Source organism: Typopeltis vanoorti, chromosome 10 (assembly GCF_054136105.1).
Source record: "Typopeltis vanoorti isolate ZY-2024b chromosome 10, IOZ_Tvanoo_1.0, whole genome shotgun sequence".
Lineage (NCBI taxonomy): Eukaryota > Metazoa > Arthropoda > Arachnida > Uropygi > Thelyphonidae > Typopeltis > Typopeltis vanoorti.
This window is the reverse complement of record NC_143558.1, coordinates 10,382,895-10,401,221: the sequence shown is the minus strand read 5'-3', so window position 1 is coordinate 10,401,221 and position 18,327 is coordinate 10,382,895. Positions and strand designations below refer to the sequence as shown.

General features: G+C 38.5%; 1 protein-coding gene across 1 annotated transcript in view; it reads right to left on the bottom strand.

Moving 5' to 3' along the window:
* The window catches only part of LOC150102169 (serine/threonine-protein kinase D1-like), a 250,179-nt gene that overhangs the window by 186,546 nt on the left and 45,306 nt on the right, over positions 1–18,327 (bottom strand). The window contains exon 4 of the mRNA XM_090399630.1: positions 14,004–14,135. Coding sequence (XP_090255756.1) covers positions 14,004–14,135 — 132 coding nt within the window. The remainder of the gene's footprint in view (positions 1–14,003; positions 14,136–18,327) is intronic.

The window sequence follows — 18,327 nt, the reverse complement described above, 5'->3', positions numbered from 1 at the left end:
CAATTTAAATAAATTGGCATTGTGGCCAAGAGGATAAAAAGGTTACATATTGTGTATATCACATCAATGGTATTGGATTACAGGAAATTGATAAACCTAGGGACTTGGGGATAATAGTATAGAGTGAACTGAAGTTCAGAAGGCATATTGCAAAATTGGTAAAATAGTTCAAAGTTTAAAATAGTTACCTGGATGTTGAAAAATATGCTAACAAGTAAAAATAAGGAAGTTACTATCCCTCTTTATAAAGATATGATTTGGCTGCCTCTTAATTATTTTGCACAGATTTGGTCACCTGGGTTTCTTTAGGATCAGGTAGTGGTAGAGAGGATTTAGAGACAAGCGACCAAGTTGGTGACTGGTCTGTGGAATGCTTCCTATGAGGATAGGGTGAAGGTGTGTGCGTAAGTTAAAAAGTTCAGTTGACAGGTGGTATAATATTGATGCAGAAAAAATTCTTCAATACATGACAAACAGTGAGAGAACTAGGTATCATTTACGGAAGATGTGCAAGAGTGTGGTTAGTAACTATGTAGACTATATTTTTTGCATGGAGAGAGAGAGAGCAGTGAATGGATTGCCAGAATTAGATGTGAGTAAGGGGACAGTGTTTATGGAGTAAATGAATTAATGAGTTTAAGGAGAGGTATGATAAGTTTCCTGTGCATAAAAGTTAGGGTCCGTTTCCCACAACTCTCCATACTACATAGAGGTAATGTATAATAATATGTACCATCAAGGGCATATAGTTTACTATGATAGTTCTATATGAAAAGTTTATATAATTACTAAATTCCTATCATTGAAAGAATACCACATGGTATTCTTATAACAAAGATTAGACGAGAAATCTTAGAATGAGAAATAATACTAATGATGAGAAATAACACTAATGAAAAAATAATACAAATCCTTATTATATTTCTGATTTGAAAACTTATTGAAAATGCCACAATTATATCAGGAACATGGGATACTACATAGAGTATTTCTCAATTTTTTTTAGTCATGAAATACGTTTCATCTCACAATATATTTATGGAACACATATTCTTTTGTGGATAACAGTCTGCATCACGCCACCACCAGAACTGTAAACATGCAAGAACATGTCAGCAGAAGACTACTTTGTTTCATCCACCCAAATGATGCACGATATCCTGGCCTGGCATTCATGCATATAAATAGCTGGTATAAATTGGAAGAATACGATGCTCACAAGTCAATGCCACTGTGTCTGAGTGAAACAGCAGCAAGAAGTGAACTGACAGAGTTTGATAAGATTCTATGTTGCAGGCCTATATGTTCACAAATGATAGGAAAAATAAGAGTGTGAACATAAACAAAATGAAGGAGCGAGTGCTATATGGAGATTTGCTAGTACGAGGTGTGTTAGTAGAGAATTTGACAAACTCGTACCAACCTGGTGCGACCATCAAGGACGTAAGTGAGTCTATTAGAGAGCAAGAGGAAAGGGTGAAAGAAATGATAGTTGTGGCAGGTACGAATGATTTGAAAGGAGATAAAATGGAAATGATAGAGGACCTGAATGAATTGTTTGAGGTAGCAAAAGAAAAGAGTGAGAGAGTTAGGATGACCAGTCTTTCGCCGCGGTATGACAGTGAAGTGTTTAGAAGGTAGGCCATAATTGCAAATGACTTTATGCGTGGGTTATGCATGACGAGTGGTGTGGAATTTGTGGACATGTGGAGTGAGTTCGATGGGCGAAAGGATCTATATAAGATGGATGGTTTGCATTTGAATGGATTCAGTGTAAGGAGACTTGAAAAAGTGTTGTTGAATGAAGTGGATGTGTAGAATCAGGGAAACTAGATTTATTAAGGGAGGGGGTGTAGTAGATATGCATGAGCACATAGATATGCACATTATACCCATCACATTGAATGTGATGGGTATAGTGTGTTCAGGAATGACAGGGAAAATAAAATGGGTAGGAGTATTGTTGATGATAGCTGATGAGCTGCAGCCAAGGAGAATAGAAGTTGAATTGCAGGATAGAGAAAAGAGCACATTTGAGGCCATTTGGAGTGAGATTGTGGCTAGCAGAACAAAATATACAATTGGGTGCTGCTATAGACCAGGTGATGTAAAAGATGGTGGAGATAGTATGCACAAGCAAATAGAAGAAATGAGTGGAAGGAGGGTAATTATAATGGAAGATTTCAACTATGGTAGCATTGATTGGAGTGAGTACAGGACACACGGGAGGAAGGAATTCAATTTTATGCGGTTATTAAGGGATAACTATGGGTCAGAGAGTGCTTGACCTAGTAATTGCATCTGAGGATATGGCTGTAACTAATATGACCACATTGCCAGCAATTCGTGAGAGTGATCATAAGGTCTTGACTTGGGAGGTGGCTAAAGGTGTGGAATTTACAATTAAGACAGGGTACATGTGGAATTATTGGGCTGGTAAGTATGACAAGCTTAGGAGTTTGATTGGTTCAGAGACGTGGCATGTACAACTGCAAGGGCTAGAAGTTGAAAGTGCATGAGAGGCGGTTAAGAAGTGTTTGTATGAAGCAATGGCTGATTATACCTAGAGTCCGAATAATAAATCAAGTATGGGTTAAATGGATGAATAACACTATTAAGCTTGAGCTGCAAAAAAAAAGAAACAACTATGGAGGGAATTTAAGGAGAAAGGTGACCGGCAGGCACATGAACGGTATAAAGTGCAGGCCAGAAGGGTAACGAGTGTGGTAAGAAAAGCAAAAAAGAATTATGAAAGAACATTGGCCTAATTTTTTTGCTATCTTGCAAGTAAAAGAAAAAATGTATATGGCAGAATGATTTTAAAGAATGCCGATGGTAGGGAGGTAACCGAATCAGTTGATATAGTCGAGTTACTGAGTGAGCACTTGGCAAGAATATATCATCCAGGTGGTGACATTGCAGAAATGAATGAACTAATAGATTATACAGGAATTGTGGTGAATGAAGTCGAGGTGTGTAGTCTATTGCAAAACCTCAATGTCAATACATCTGTGGGATTGGATGGTATACCAGCTCGTGACGTACGTGAAGCGGCTAAAGAATTGTCAGTACCCTTGACCATTTTGTTTAATTTGAGTCTCAGGTCTGGGTTAGTCCCGAGGGGGTGGAAGGAGGGGGAAAATAGTTCCACTGCATAAAGGAGGTTCCAAGACTGCTGTTGTAAATTACTGACCGATTAGCATATCAGGAATCACTGTCAAGGTCTTGCAGAAATTAGTTAAGAAAAGAATACAGGATTGGATAGATGAAAATGGGATATTGTATGGGGGACAACATGGTTTTGTGAAGGGTAGATCATGCCTCAGTAACTTGCTCACATTTTATAACACAGTGACGGCTGAACTGGATAAGGGTAATGGATTTAGAGTGATTCTACTGGATCTTGCCAAGGCCTTTGACAGGATACCACATGGAACTCTAATCAGTAAACTGGAGCAGATCAAGAAGGATATAGGGTTGGAGACATGGATAGGAGGGTGGTAGATGGAGAGATACCAGAGAGTGGTTTATTTAGGAGTTGAGTCCAAAAGATGGCTTCTCTCCATCTACCACCCTCCTATCCATGTCTCCAACCCTATATCCTTCCAGATATAGGGTTGGAGACATGGTACAAATTGAAAAGTAGTGGTCCAAGAACAGAACCCTGTGGCACACTACTTTTCAATTTGTTCATCAATGATATAGGAAAGGATCTGAGAGGAAGTGTTCACTTGTTTGCTGATGATGATGCAAAGTTGGGTAGAGCAATTGTGAGTGCACAGGATGTCAAAATTTTGTAGGATGATTTAGATAGTTTGGAGGACTGGGGTAGGGAAAATGGATGTCAATTTAATGTGGCAAAGTGTAAGGTTATGCATTTTGGGGTGAAAAGATTAGCAGCAGTATATCACATTTGGTGGACTGTACTACAGGAGATCGAAGAGGCCAGGGATTTGGGGGTGTTGGTGGATAGGGAATTGAAGTTTAGGAGGCACATTGCAAAAGTGGCTAAATCAGCTCATCAAATCACTTGGCTTCTGAAAAATACTTAAACAAGCAGAGACAAACAAGTTGTTGTTCCTCTGTATCGAGCCTTGATAAGACCCCATCTAGATTACTGTGCCTAGATATGGGCTCCAGGGTTTCTTCTTGATGGGGAGGAGGTGGAGAGGATCCAGAGATGAGTGACCAAGATGATAGCAGGTCTGTGGAATGAACCTTATGAGAACAGGTTGAAGATTTGTGGGTTGCAAAAATTGGTCGATAGGCAGAAAAGGAGTGATATGATTGAGACATTCAAATTACTAAAGGGTTTCTATAAGATTAATCCAGAAGATATTTTTGATAACAGAACTGGTGGTGGGAGGACTAGGGGTCATACATGGAAGCTGGGCAAGAATGTAGTTAGCAGGGGTGTTAGAGCTAGGTTTTTTACTTGGAGAGTGGTGAATGAGTGGAATAAGCAGCCAGAGTCTGTTGTGGGTGCTATGACCGTGCAAGAGTTCAAGGTGAGGTATGATAGATACTGTGTGAATGTCGAATAGTTGTTCTTGACATGATGTTAGGGCCTCCCTCGATGAGTCTGTCGACTCCTTGGAGTTGCCCATAATAATAATAATAATGCAGACCTTCAAAACATCCTCCGATGGGGCTCAGATAACCTTGTCTACTTCAACGCTAGTAAAACCCAGTTCTGTCTTATTTCCCACATAAAAGAACCATTTTTCTTTTCCCCTACTATTATTTTTGATAACACTCAAATTCCCAGACAAATGAAATTTCTCTTCTCCGAATTACCTTGCCATCAGGCCATTCCTGGCATAAAAACGTCACAACCATTGCATCCTCAGCTTCCAAAATACTAGGCTTTCTCTTTCGCTCAAGACGTTACTTCACTTCAAAACAGCTGTTAACCTTATACAAATTGCAAATCCACCCAGCTATCGAATACTGTTCTCACATTTGGAGTGGGGCTCCAAAAAGCTCCCTCAGAATGCTTGACTCAATACAGAGAAGAGTAATTTGACTGATAAATGATCCATCTCTTACCGACTCACTCCCCCCTACTTCCACATAGACGTTTAGTCTCTGCAATTTGTATATTCTACAAATATTTTCATGGAAAATGCTCATCTGTAATAACATGAATAATTCCCCCACTCTGTACTAAACCCATTGGAACACGTATAGCCACCTCCCAACATCCCTTCACAGTACACCTCGAAACCCACAGAACAAGTTTCTTTTCCTTCTCCTTCATCCTTGCTACTACTGTACTCTGGAACAGTCTTCCCCCTGATGTATTTCCCAAGGAATACAATATACCGCTTTTAAATCGAATGTTAACAAGTTCCTCCTTTCCCATCCCACTACCCATATACGATACTAAAGTACTATAGGTTGATCAGTCAATCTCTCGTATATGGGCCCAACATATAAAAAAAAAAAAAAACACTTTGCCTCCAGTGCATGTATAACTGACAATGGCAAATGCCCCCCAGCCATTCCAACTGCCTAACATACAATGTTCCCCATATCCTTTTGCCAGAAAGAGATCATAAACCTGTTGTCTAAATTAGACACAAAAAAGGCTCCTGGTCCTGATGGCATTCCTCCAATTGTCCTGAAGGTGTGCAGCAGAACTGACTCCTATCCTATGACGTCTGTACATACTCTCTTAATCCACTGGTGTGTGTGTGTGTGTGTATATATGTATCCCAAAGCCTGGAAATTGGCCTATATTCAACCCATTCCCAAAAAGGAAGACAAATTGCTGCCATCTCACTCGCTTCAGTCCTATGTAAAGTGATGGAGAAAATCATCAATTCTCAATTCTTACTCTATCTTGAAAGTACCCAGCTATTAAGCGACCACCAGTACAGATTCCATCGATGTCGATCAACAGGTGATCTGCTCTCATATATCACCCATTACTGGACAAATGTCACGGAGAAATTTGGAAAATCCCAAATTGTTGAACTTGATATCTCTAAAGTCTTTGACTGGGTCTGGCAAAAAGACTTACTAAGCAAACTTCGATTATTTGGACTGTCTCAGGACTTCTGTAGATGGATTGCCAGCTTTCTGTCAAGATGCACACTGTGTGATGGTAGACAGCTCCCTATCTTCTCACCATCCAACTAATGCTGGGGTCCTACAAGGTTCAGTTCTCTCACCAGCCCTCTTCCTTCTATATCAATGACCTACTTCAGTTGACCTCCAACCCAATACACAGTTTTGCAGATGACAGCACATTGCACTCCTCCCTTTCATTTGATAAACCTTACCCTACACAACTCACTTCAACCCACAGAACATCAACCACAACTTCCCTTAATTCTGACCTCCAAGCCATCCTCCAATGGGGCTCAGATAACCTTGTCAACTTCAACGCTACTAAAACCCAGTTCAGTCTTATTTCCCACAAAAAAAGAACCATTTTCATCCAGTATTATTTTTGATAACACTCAAATTCCCAGACAAGATGAGATTTCTCTCCTCAGAATTACCTTGACATCAGGCCTCTCCAGGCATAAACACATCACAACCATTGCATCCTCAGCTTCCAAAAAATTAGGATTTCACTTTCGCTCAAGACGTTACTTCACCTCAAAAAAGCTGTTAACCATATACAAATCACAAATCCACCCAGCTATCGAATACTGTTCTCACATTTGGAGTGGGGCTCCTAAAAGCTCCCTCAAAATGCTTGACCCAATACAGAGGAGAGCAATTAGACTGATAAATGACCCATCTCTTACCAACTCACTCCTCTCACTTTCACATAGACATTTAGTCTCTGCAATTTGTATATTCTATAAATATTTCCATGGAAAATGTTCATCCAAAACAGCATCAATAATTTCCCCACTCTGTACTAAGCCCATTGGAATGCATACAGCTGCCACCCAACATCCTTTCACGGTACACCTTGAAACCCACAGAACGAGTTTTTTTTTTTCCTCCTCCTTCATTCCTGCTATACCGTGGAACAGTCTTTCCCCTGATGTATTTCCCAAGGAATACAATATACAGGATTTTAATTCAAATGTCAACAAGTTTCTTCTTTTCCAACCCTCTACTCATATGCGGCACTAAAGTACTATAGGTTGATCAGCCAACCTCTCGTATATGGGCCCAACAGCATTGAGGGAATGCAGTTTGCAAAACCTTGTGAATAGGAGAAGAGAGGGGATATGATTAAGTTTGGGAAAGAGTTGCAATGAGGTTAATGTGAATGCAATTTTTCATAGAATAGGAGAAGGGAGTTATCTCTGGAAGCTGTGGAAGGAGGGTGTAAGCAGGAGCATAAAGAGCAGGTTCTTTGCATAGAGAGTGGCTGGTGAGTGGAATGCATTGCCTAACACTGTGGTGAATACACTGAATGAGTTTAAGCCACGATTTGATGAGATTTGTGTACAACAGTGTTTGCCTCCCGTGATGTATCTTTTGACTGACAGCACTACATGACTTAATCATGTAGTGCTGTCATAGTAACCTGACCATCCCTTCAGGGTACACATTAGGAAATTAATAATAATAATAACAGATCCTGATGTGTACTCCCAAGGGGTGTTCAGATTACTATGACAGCACTAAATGATTAAGTTTTCATTATTATTAATCTCCTATCAACAATTTTCCTCCAAATCAATCTATTACTTTTGAGCACTCCAATATTGTCATATCTAACATTTCATGTTTCTAAGGCACTTCTTTTGTGCTTCTAAGGCACATAGATGTCAGGATGATAACTAGTAGTGGAGTTGAAGTTAATGAGATGGTACAGTTAGTAAACTAACATATGATGAAAGAGTACAGAAGGTTAGTTTACTAACTGTATAGTTCGCCCACCGATTTGAGGTCCCTCGACACTTCTGCGCATGTCAGAAAAAGGAGAATTCATTCCGATAATAGGGTAATCAGTCTGTCTTCTGGGATGTAATAATAAACAAACTGAGTTTGTTTATTATTACATGTCGGAAAATTTAGCTTTTCTTTTATGAACATTGCTGTTTTTAAAGTGTAACTATTTTGCTTGTATAACAGTTGGAAAAATGTACGTAGAGTGTTAATATGTGCAAATACTGCGTTCTACATAAAACAATGTTACTTCGCTCCATGATAAGTTTCCTTTTATTCTGTGACTTTTTAAAACAAAATCCGATTTCATGAAGTATTTTCCTTAAAGTTTCTCTTTTCCAAGGAAAATTATTTTTTCTTTAAGCACAGGAATCAATTTCGGAACAGTTAGCACTCTTTTCTCGACTACGTAAAATTCGTGAATAGTTCTTCTTATAACGCCTACATCAAAATCATTCAAAGTTATGGTTTCGATGGTTTTCTTTCTCTAGTGCTTTTTTTTTTTTTTTAGGAGATTTAAATTTTGGCTTACCTTCACCTTTTGATTACCTACGAATTATTTTAACAGTCGCCCCCGATACGCCCGCACTTGCACGTTTTATGACTTGAGAAAGGGGAACAAGAAGATGGCCTTCTGACGATTCTTTTTCGCAGAATGTCAGCACATTATTCAATATTCTTTTGCAAGAACTACTGAAACGTGTAACAATAGAACTTGTGGACTGTACTCTGGATCCATCATACAAATTAATAATAAAAAAATAATGCAAAAAGAGAACAACAAAAATCAAGCTAGTACTAATACAGCGACAGACAAGAAAGCACGTGATTTCGTATGTTGGCGACCAATTCGTACATCCTTCATTTCTTTCTCCCCTTCAGCATGAATCGACTATTCTTGGCACCAAGCCAAGAAGGGATCTAGAAATGGTGGGCGAACTATACCATCTCATTAACTTCAACTCCACTGCTAGTTATCATCCTGCACCTCCTCCTCATCTGCCTAAGGCAAATTGAGGCTGCCATGAACCACAGCTTTCTAGTCCAGTCCAATCCAATCTATCTGCAGCCAAATTATTTAAATTTTTATAAGAGCCATTATTATTATAATTATTATTACATGACACTTCCAAGGAGTCCAAAGACTCATCGAGGGAGGGCACGTACTCTACAACTCTCCATCTCCACCACTCAATCCACCAACTACAGCGAACAGTATCATCTGCACCAATACTATCTACTGTCCACTACCACGACTAGTATTTTCACAGACAATCACAAACATTCATGCCTACAGCAGGATTCAAACCAGCTCTTTTGGCTAGAGAGCATATATGCTAACCACTTGGCCAACCAGGACAGCATGATTAAGTTTACATTATTATTAATCTCCTCTCAAAATTTTCCTCCAAATCAATCTATTACTTTCGAGCACTCCAATGTTGTCATATCTAACATTTTGTACTTCTAAGGCACACAGATATAAAAATACCTTCTGTACTCTTTTCACCATATGTTAGTTTGCTAACTGTACCATGTCAGTTAAGACCACTTATACACTTGATGTTATCCATCCATTTCCTTTGTATTTTCCTTTGATCCTTCTGTTTTAGAAAATTTGGGCAAAACTTTCATATGCATATCCATATGATTGTGACTGTTTTTCTTTGATCTGGCTATTATTGGAATATGGTAGTGTAATTCTCCTCGTTTCCTGATCAGTTTTCATTTCAATCCATGTTGTTTTGTTTATTTTCCTTAAACATTTTTCCAAAGCCTATCAATCTTTGCTCTTCTTGATTTGTTTTTATGTCTGATTATGCATACAGTACTATGAGTAGTGCCACTGAAATATGCATACTTTGATTTATAAAGTTCTTTGGAGAGATGTATATTTTTCCATACATTTCTAAGTCACAGTATATTTATTTTGTGTTTGCTAGTTTCTTTATAATTTAACCTGCTTGTAATTAGAATGCCTAATTAGTTAAATTTTTTAACCTATTCCAGTTTATTTTCTGTAAGTTATTTTCCATTTCTACCTACTGCCATTCATGTCACGAACTCCTTTGTGACACATGTCAAGGAGTTCAAACATTTAATAATTTTTTTATTAAATTAATTTTTATGTATTTATTAATTTTTTTTTGTTATAATGAAATACAGAATCTGGAGATTTTTTTTTTATTATTAGTTATTCACATTTTAAAATCCCTTCATGACTTATGGGCCACCCTGTATATATAACTACCAGTAACATATATTGAAATAAAAAATCTCAGTACTGAGAAGCTTAGTTTAATTAAAGTAATTTTTTATTCTATTTTGGAGAATGCAAATCTTGGTTACAGGAAACAAAGTCAAGATGATAATGAATTCCACCCTGGAATCAAACAGTTTTATTTCAGTATTTTGCAAGCATCTACTAGAACAATTTGCTTTGATCATCTTCATAACTGAGATTATTTTTCATAGCAGTTCTATATTTATACTTTCTGATAGCATTATTTATTACATTCCCAATATGCATTGAACACAATTTCAAGACACTTCAATATTAGAGTTTCTGACAAAAGCTTAAATGGTCCCAAACATTTCAAAAACAATCAGGACAATCTGGAAACAAAGTAATTTCTGTATCTCTGACTTCTTATAAAAACATATCACAATGTTAAAAAATGAGCAATTATATTTTTATGGTTTAATAAGGGGTGCTTGAGGGTCAAAGCTGTATAACTGAGAGGAGACCTCCACATAGCCTTTAAAGGAATGTGGAGAACCGACCAGGGCCTTCTGACCTAATGTCTATCCTCACCTTCTTGTGGTGCACCCTGTTGGGTATTATCTACCTGGATACTGAACGAACGAGGATGGGCTGGCAATTTGGGATTCAGCCGACTAAATTGTATTCTTATTGGCTTAAACCAATGTAGAAAATGATGGTACAACATGACAAAATTTCATGCCGGCTGGGGTGTCGCCTGGTTAAACAAGGCCCCCGTTGTTTTCGCCAGGGAACCAGGTCAAACAGCGAAAAGTCAGCTACTGGAACAAATCTGAAAGCACACCCCAACTCAACATCACCAGAGTTAAAGATCGGTACTACCAACATAAAAAGCCTGAATGGAAAAGAAATGGAGCTAGCGGAGAAATTAGATAAGTACCAGATCAACATAATAGGGGTAATTGAAACAAAAAAGACAAAAACTGGTGAGATCTTTCTGAGCAATAACTACAAAATGTTATAATCAGGAAATGACAATCAAGAAAAAGAAGGGGCAGCCATAGTATTCAACATTAAATATGAGGCTAATCTTCTTGAATGGCAGGCAGTCTCAAGAAAAGTGATGTGGGCAATTATCAGAATGGAGAACTGGTTCAATGAGACTTATTTGTGCCTATGGTCCCACAGAAGGCTCTACTAAGATAGAAGTGGAGGAATTTTTTGAGGCTCTAGAGAAAGCTACTGACACAATGAAAAATGAAAAGTTGGTCCTTGTTGGGGATCTAAATAGCAGAGTAGGAAGTGATTGTCAGACATACAAAAATGTTTCAGGAAAATTTGGAGAAAAGAACAAAGCTAATAATAATGGCAAATACCTGTTGGATTTCTGCTCAGGACATGGACTGGTTATTACTAACACCATGTTCCAACATAAAAATGTGCACAAATTTACATGGAGAGAAGAGGCAAGGAATAAGAAAAGTCTCATTGACTATGTTATTGATGATAGTGATGTTTTCTCCCTGGGGCAGGACACCAGAGTGTACAGAGGATTTGAAATTGGAAGTGATCACTATTTAGTCTTGAGCAGGATAAAATTGAATTTCATATTGAAAAGAATGACACGTAAGAAACTTTTAAAGCGAATAAAAGTTGAGCAGCTCTCAGATGTGAACTGTAGACTAAAATACACAAAGATTATTGGAAAAAAAATGAAAGAGTTTGAGAACAAGAACCAAAACTTGGAGATTCAGTGGCAAACCTTGAAGAAAACCTTGATTGGTTCAGCCAGAGAGAGAGAGGCATGTGGTGAGGTTGTCTGCAAGGATAGAAAAATCATAACTCCATGGGGGACACAGGAAGTTCAAGAGGCAGTGAAGGAAAAGAAGAAAGCACATCAAAAGTTCCTGGCAAATAAGTCAGCTTGCGCTCTTAGAGAATACAGATAGAAATGCAAGAATGCTAAACACTGTGTAAAACTAGCTAAACAAAAGTCATGGGAGGACTTTGGCAAGAATATAGAAAATAAATATCAAGAAGGTGGCAAAATATTCTGGAGGTTGTTGAAGAAGCTTAGAAATGAAGCAAAGAGTGCTGTAAAAGGAGTTAGAGATGATAATGGTGACATGAAAATGGGAGAAAAAGATATCCTTGAAGTATGGAGTAATTACTTCGAAAAATTGCTAAATGAAACAACCAGTGAGAGCACAGTGGTAAAAAATACTCAACAGGCATACAGTCAGGAATACATATCCATACTTGAAGTAGAAAAAGCCATCAAAGGCTTGAAATGTGGAAAGGCAGTGGGAATAGATGATATTCGACCAGAAATGCTGAAGTATGGTGGTATAAGAGTCTTACAATGGCTGCACTGTATAGTTCAGAAGGCTTAGACAGAGGGACGAATTCCCGATGATTGGAGTAGAGCTCTCATAGTACCCATATATAAAAAGGGAAATAAAACTGAATGTGAGAATTACAGTCGTATTTCCCTACTGAGTGTTCCTGGCAAGATCTATGCAAGTATACTTGAGAAACGGTTGAGAAGAATTGTGGAAGAAAAGCTTGGTGAAGAACAAGCTGGATTCAGGCCAAATAGAGGCTGTCAGGATCAGATCTTCACTTTACGACAAATAGTCGAGAAAACATGGGAATATAACAAAGATCTGTATTTAAGTTTTGTCGATTTGGAAAAGGCATATGACAAGGTGCCAAGAGAGAAGCTATTCAATACGCTGCAGTTATATGGTGTCAATGGGGCATTATATCAAGCAATACTTAGTCTTTATTTGAGTTGTAAGTCTGCAGTTAGAATTGAAGGAAGTACAGGAAGATGGTTTAATGTTAAATCTGGTGTGAGACAAGGATGTACATTATCCCCTCTGTTATTCATTATCTATATGGATCACATTATGAAGGAAAGTGGTATTAAACTTGATATCAAAATTGGAGATGTTAATGTCAGCTCTTTGCTTTATGCGGATGATGTTATACTTCTAAATAAATCCGCTACAAGTCTGCAAGATTCTCTGACTAAATTGAATAGCTGTTGTAATAGATATAGTATGAAGGTCAGCAATAAAAAGACAAAGACAATGAAAATAGGCAGAATCATTGAAAATGTCAACTGTGTTGTGAATGGAGAACCTGTGGAACAAGTAAAACATTTCAGCTACTTAGGCACGATTTTTACTGAAGATGGTAAATTAAATATAGAAATAGACAACAGAATCAGCAAAGCTGGTATGGTGGGAAGTCAATTGAATAAATTCATATGGAATAAGAGAGAAATTAGTCGGAACACTAAATTAGCAGTATACAAGACAGTGTTCAAACCAGTTTTAACTTATGGATCTGAGAGCTGGGTCAGGAATAAAACACTTGGCCAAAGACTAGAGACTGCAGATATGAGAGTTCTGAGGAAGATTAGAGGCATGAACAGATGGCATCAATGGCAATATCATATTAAAAACGAGGATATTAGGAAAGCACTTGACATTGCATCCAGGAATGCGTTAGCAGAACTAATCTCAGGTGGTATGGTCACTTAAACAGAATGGGCGAGGAAAGATTAGCAAAACAAGTGTTCTCTGCCAGGTTGGCAGGAAAACGACCCAGAGGAAGACCAAGATATAGGTTGATTGATATGGTACAAAGTGCCTTAGACGATAGAAATATAAGATCTAGTAATGTTAGAGTCTTGACAAGTAACAGACTGATTTGGAGGACAATTGTAGATAGGAAGTTAGTAATGATGTAAATTTTTCATGTAGTACTATCATATCCTGTACACCCCTTGAGGATAAATGTCAGGAATTTGATGATGATGTTGGTTTAATATGTTGAGATTCCTAAAAATTTAACAGAATTAAAAAAATATTCAAATATTCCCAATATGTAAATTTCAGCCACTTACCTTCACATTTTAGTCCTTGTCGCACCAAGCCAAAGAGCATCTCTCCACAGAAGTCACAAAAAGTTGGAGATTTATATGAATGAACTACCAAAGTATGGGGAAGAATCTGAACATCTTCAGAGGGATTATTTGCTGTAGATTACAAATGCATTCAAATACTTGTTTCAGTTCTTTGGCTGCACAACAATTTCATTCATTAAACAAGTTACCATAATCAACGAAATAAAAGGTTAATGATTTTCATGTTGCATTACTCAAACATTCAAGGATAATTCTAAATTAATATGTAATGAAATTACAAATGAAGTTAGACGTGAATAGTAAATATTACAAGACTAATTGCAATATACATACAGCAAAAAACACTGTAAGGGAGGGACATACCATTATTATATTTTATGAATGTCAAAAAGTACTTTTCATCATTCATGTTTCACATCCAAATAGTATAATGGGTTTAGCAAAATAAACGAGTATTTTCAATCTCACATTTCTTCGTAATAAGTCTGATTTAAAAATATCATTAACACATCATGCTGGGAAATGTTTTGAACATATTTCGCTACCCATGCTATATGTTATGTCACTTCCATGTCGAGCAGGCACATTTTCGAAACGTTTAAACATAATCTTAGTTGCAATTTTTTTGGTAGAATTTTATTTGTAAAATTATTATTTGTGAACTCTCTTCATAATAGAGAAAATATCAAATGCAATTAGAACTGATTTCAAATTATATATATATATATATATATATATATATACACACACACACATATATATATACACACACACACATATACCATATTTTGATTTCAAATTATATATATACCGTAATTATATTATGAGACAATTTTTAGAAAAATTATATCCATTCATCCATCCATCTTTAAGACCCACCTTTCCTAATTGGGTTGTGGGGGCAGAAGCTACAAGAGGGACTTCCAGTGGTCACGATCCTCTGCCACCAAGCTCAAGTGTTCTGGTGGGATTCCCAAATGTGTCCACCCAAGGTTTTGGATATAATCTATCCAACGAGTCCTTGGCCTTCCACCCTCTGGCTTGGCAAAGAGGGCCTGCTGATGGAGCCTCTCTTGTGCCATTTTGACCAGGTGCCCATACCATCGTAACTGTGATCTCTCAACACAGAGAAGCAGCAATTGAGTATCGAGGGTTTCCCGAATTGCAGAGCTTCTGACTATCGAGTCTTGTCAGCCCCGCAAACCCGTCGAAGGAACCTCATTTCAGCTGCTTGGATTCGTGTCCACATTCTTTCGGTTATTACCCAGCTCTCATGGCCACAGGCGAGGATGGGGATATAGACTGTATTGAAAACAGCCAGCTTTGCCTTCTGGCCTAATTCCCGCTTCAATACTACTGAATAGCCAAGCTCCCGCAATATTGCGCTTGCTGAGCCAATTCGAGTATCTAGCTCTACGTCTCACTTTCCATCACTTGTGAATATGGATCCAAGGTATTTAAAACTTCTCCACCTGCATCAGTGGGACTCCACTCACATGTAGAATGTACTGGGATGGTTGTCTTGAGACCACAAATGTTTCTGTTTTGACCATGCAGATCTACATCCAAGCTTCTGCAAAAACAGCTACAAACCTATCCAGGGTCCACTGGAGGTCATCTGTGGTGCCCATAGTTCTGCTTAGCTAAGCAGAACTATGGGCTCCACAGAGCTAAGCAGAACTAGGTCATCTGTAAAAAGCAGACGTGCAGTGCTAAATCTTCCAGTTCTGACACACTCACTGCTTTGGCTGAGCCCATCAATCCAGTCCATAAATATTATGAAAAGGAGGGGTGAGTGACAGAATAAACCCTTGGCGGAGACTGTGGAAGGTTCAGACTTTTTGTTTTTTACCTTGACACAAAACTCTGGGCATTCCTACAGGGACTTGATGGCAGCTAATAGTTGCCATCCACTCCACACTCCTGTACTACTTGCCAAATCTTATCCTGAGGAACCCAGTTACATGCCTTCTCCAAGTCCACAAAACATGTGTAGACATTCTTGGCATATTCCCAAGATTTCTCAAAGACTTGCCTTAAAGTGAAGATTTGGTCAGTTGTGCTTCTACCAGGATGAAAGCCACATTGTTCTTCTTGGAACTTTTACTCAACTATGCTCCTGCACCTTCTTTTCAAGCACCTAGCATACATACACTTTCCCAGGCAGGCTGAGCAGAGAGATGCCATGATAGTTGATGCAATCTCTCTGGTCTCCCTTCTTGAAGACTGGTATTATTATGGTTGTCTGCCACTGTTTGGTGCTTGCCCAGATATCCAAGCAGCCTGACACACTTGAGTCAGCCAGAGAACATCGTCTCAATTTAAGGCTTTTAGCATTTTGGGCTGAAGTTCATCATCGCCAGCAGCCATGCCCGATGTCCACAGCTGCTGGGCCACCTAGTTCAAGAAGGATCTCAAAGTATTCCTTCCATCTGTGGAGGATATCCTTCTCGGTTGTTAAAAGTGCACCATCAGAGGACTTTATTGCCCTTGCTATGCACTATTTCCTCCCTCGAAGGGGAAAAAACAGAATACCTTGTTTGCATTTGCATAGGATGCATCTAATCTTTCTCCAAAGGATTCCCAAGCCCTCTGCTTTGCTGTCTTTACTGCCTCAGCAGCAGCTTTTCACATCTCAGTGTACCAGAAACGCATCTCAGGTGACCTGACCCTAAGCCATGTTAGGTAGGCCTCCTTTTTTGCCTGGACAGCTTTTTGGACCTCTTGGTTCCACCAAGGTGTCCTTTTCTCACTGCCTGCCTGAGCAGACATTGTCGGGTTCACACCAAAGTAGTAGAGCTTCCACTCCTCATCCAGGTCGACAGATCTAGAGCCTTCCTCTTGGTCGAAGAAAGCCTGACTAAATCTAGTTCGTAGTGCTTGGCTTCCTCGACCAGTTCCTTTTCCTTCTCTGTCAGAGAAAAGATGTTCTAGTTGCTAAAGCCATAGTCTGGTGCCGTTGTCGATGCCATTTCCGTCCCTTTGCAGAACCATTTCTTTGTGCTGCCCATAAACACCTCCCCAAACAGGTAGCAAGCCCATCGATGGAGTTTCCTCTAGTAGCGTGCTGAGGAATGGAGTCTAAGGGAGATTGTAACATATTTTTCGAATGGGGTCCATCTGCCTAACACCCGAACGTGTCCCTTGGTAACCCATGCGATGGACGATGCAGTATGACCATTATATGATGACCTGACCATGTTACAGTATTTGGTAGTGCCCTATTAGCACTATTTTATATTATAATTATATATTATTATATAAAAATATTCATAAACCTTAAATTTCATTTATTATTACCATAACTTTTACCAGTAGCATTCAGTTTGTCTTTACTCGTCTCGTTACTGTCACTTTTCATATTATGGTCTGAACTATTGTTATCACTCTCTTCAAAAACTAGGCATCTTCAGTACCATATATCGTGTCACCGCATTTTTTAAAAGACAAATAAAATTGTCTTGTCCATTCAAACTTGCATACGCTCACCCACTAACTACTACTGACTGGTAAAGTTCTCGTATGTAAATAAGGGATTCCCACACGTGCAGTGAGACACGTGTTTGGCTCACATCGAAAATGTGGAAATCCAAGATTTACCCAGTATCACCTACCTTCAGACCATAAAACTCACCCAATTCTAATTTGATTTCTCTATGTAAAAAGGTGCGTCTTATAGTACAAAAGATATAGTGTATACGAACACACACACACACACACACACACACACACACACACACACACACACACACACACACACACGAGAGAGACATATTTTTGACACTGATTTAATGACTATAAGCCGAGAGAAAAAAAATAGAAACACTATTTTAAGTAAAAGGCACAACTAGTTTCATCTTCTTAGAAGATTTCATTTGAGTGCCTAACATGAGGGAACTACCAACAAACATTGTGAGAGAACATTGTGAATGCCAAAATGACAGCAATACAATGACAGTCTGAGAGATTATAGCTGAGGTTCTTGTTCAGATGTACTAGATGGAGGACAATTTCTTTAGATTCCACAATTCTTCTTTCCAGATCATAGCGTCAAAAGATAATTTCAAATTTGTTCCATATGACTGGATGAATGATAGAGTTTTTGTCATAAGCATCAGCAGAATTCAGAGTGTGGTTCGACAGAGCACTTGCTCTGGTTCTGTCATATGTGATGTCTCTTTTATGTTTGTATGTTTGTCTAGATGTAATTTGATGGATTTTCCTGTCTGGCCAAAATAAGGCATGTTGCACCAAATACGGTAAAATGCCGGGATATTTCAGGTTATTATGTTTTTGCTTGGAC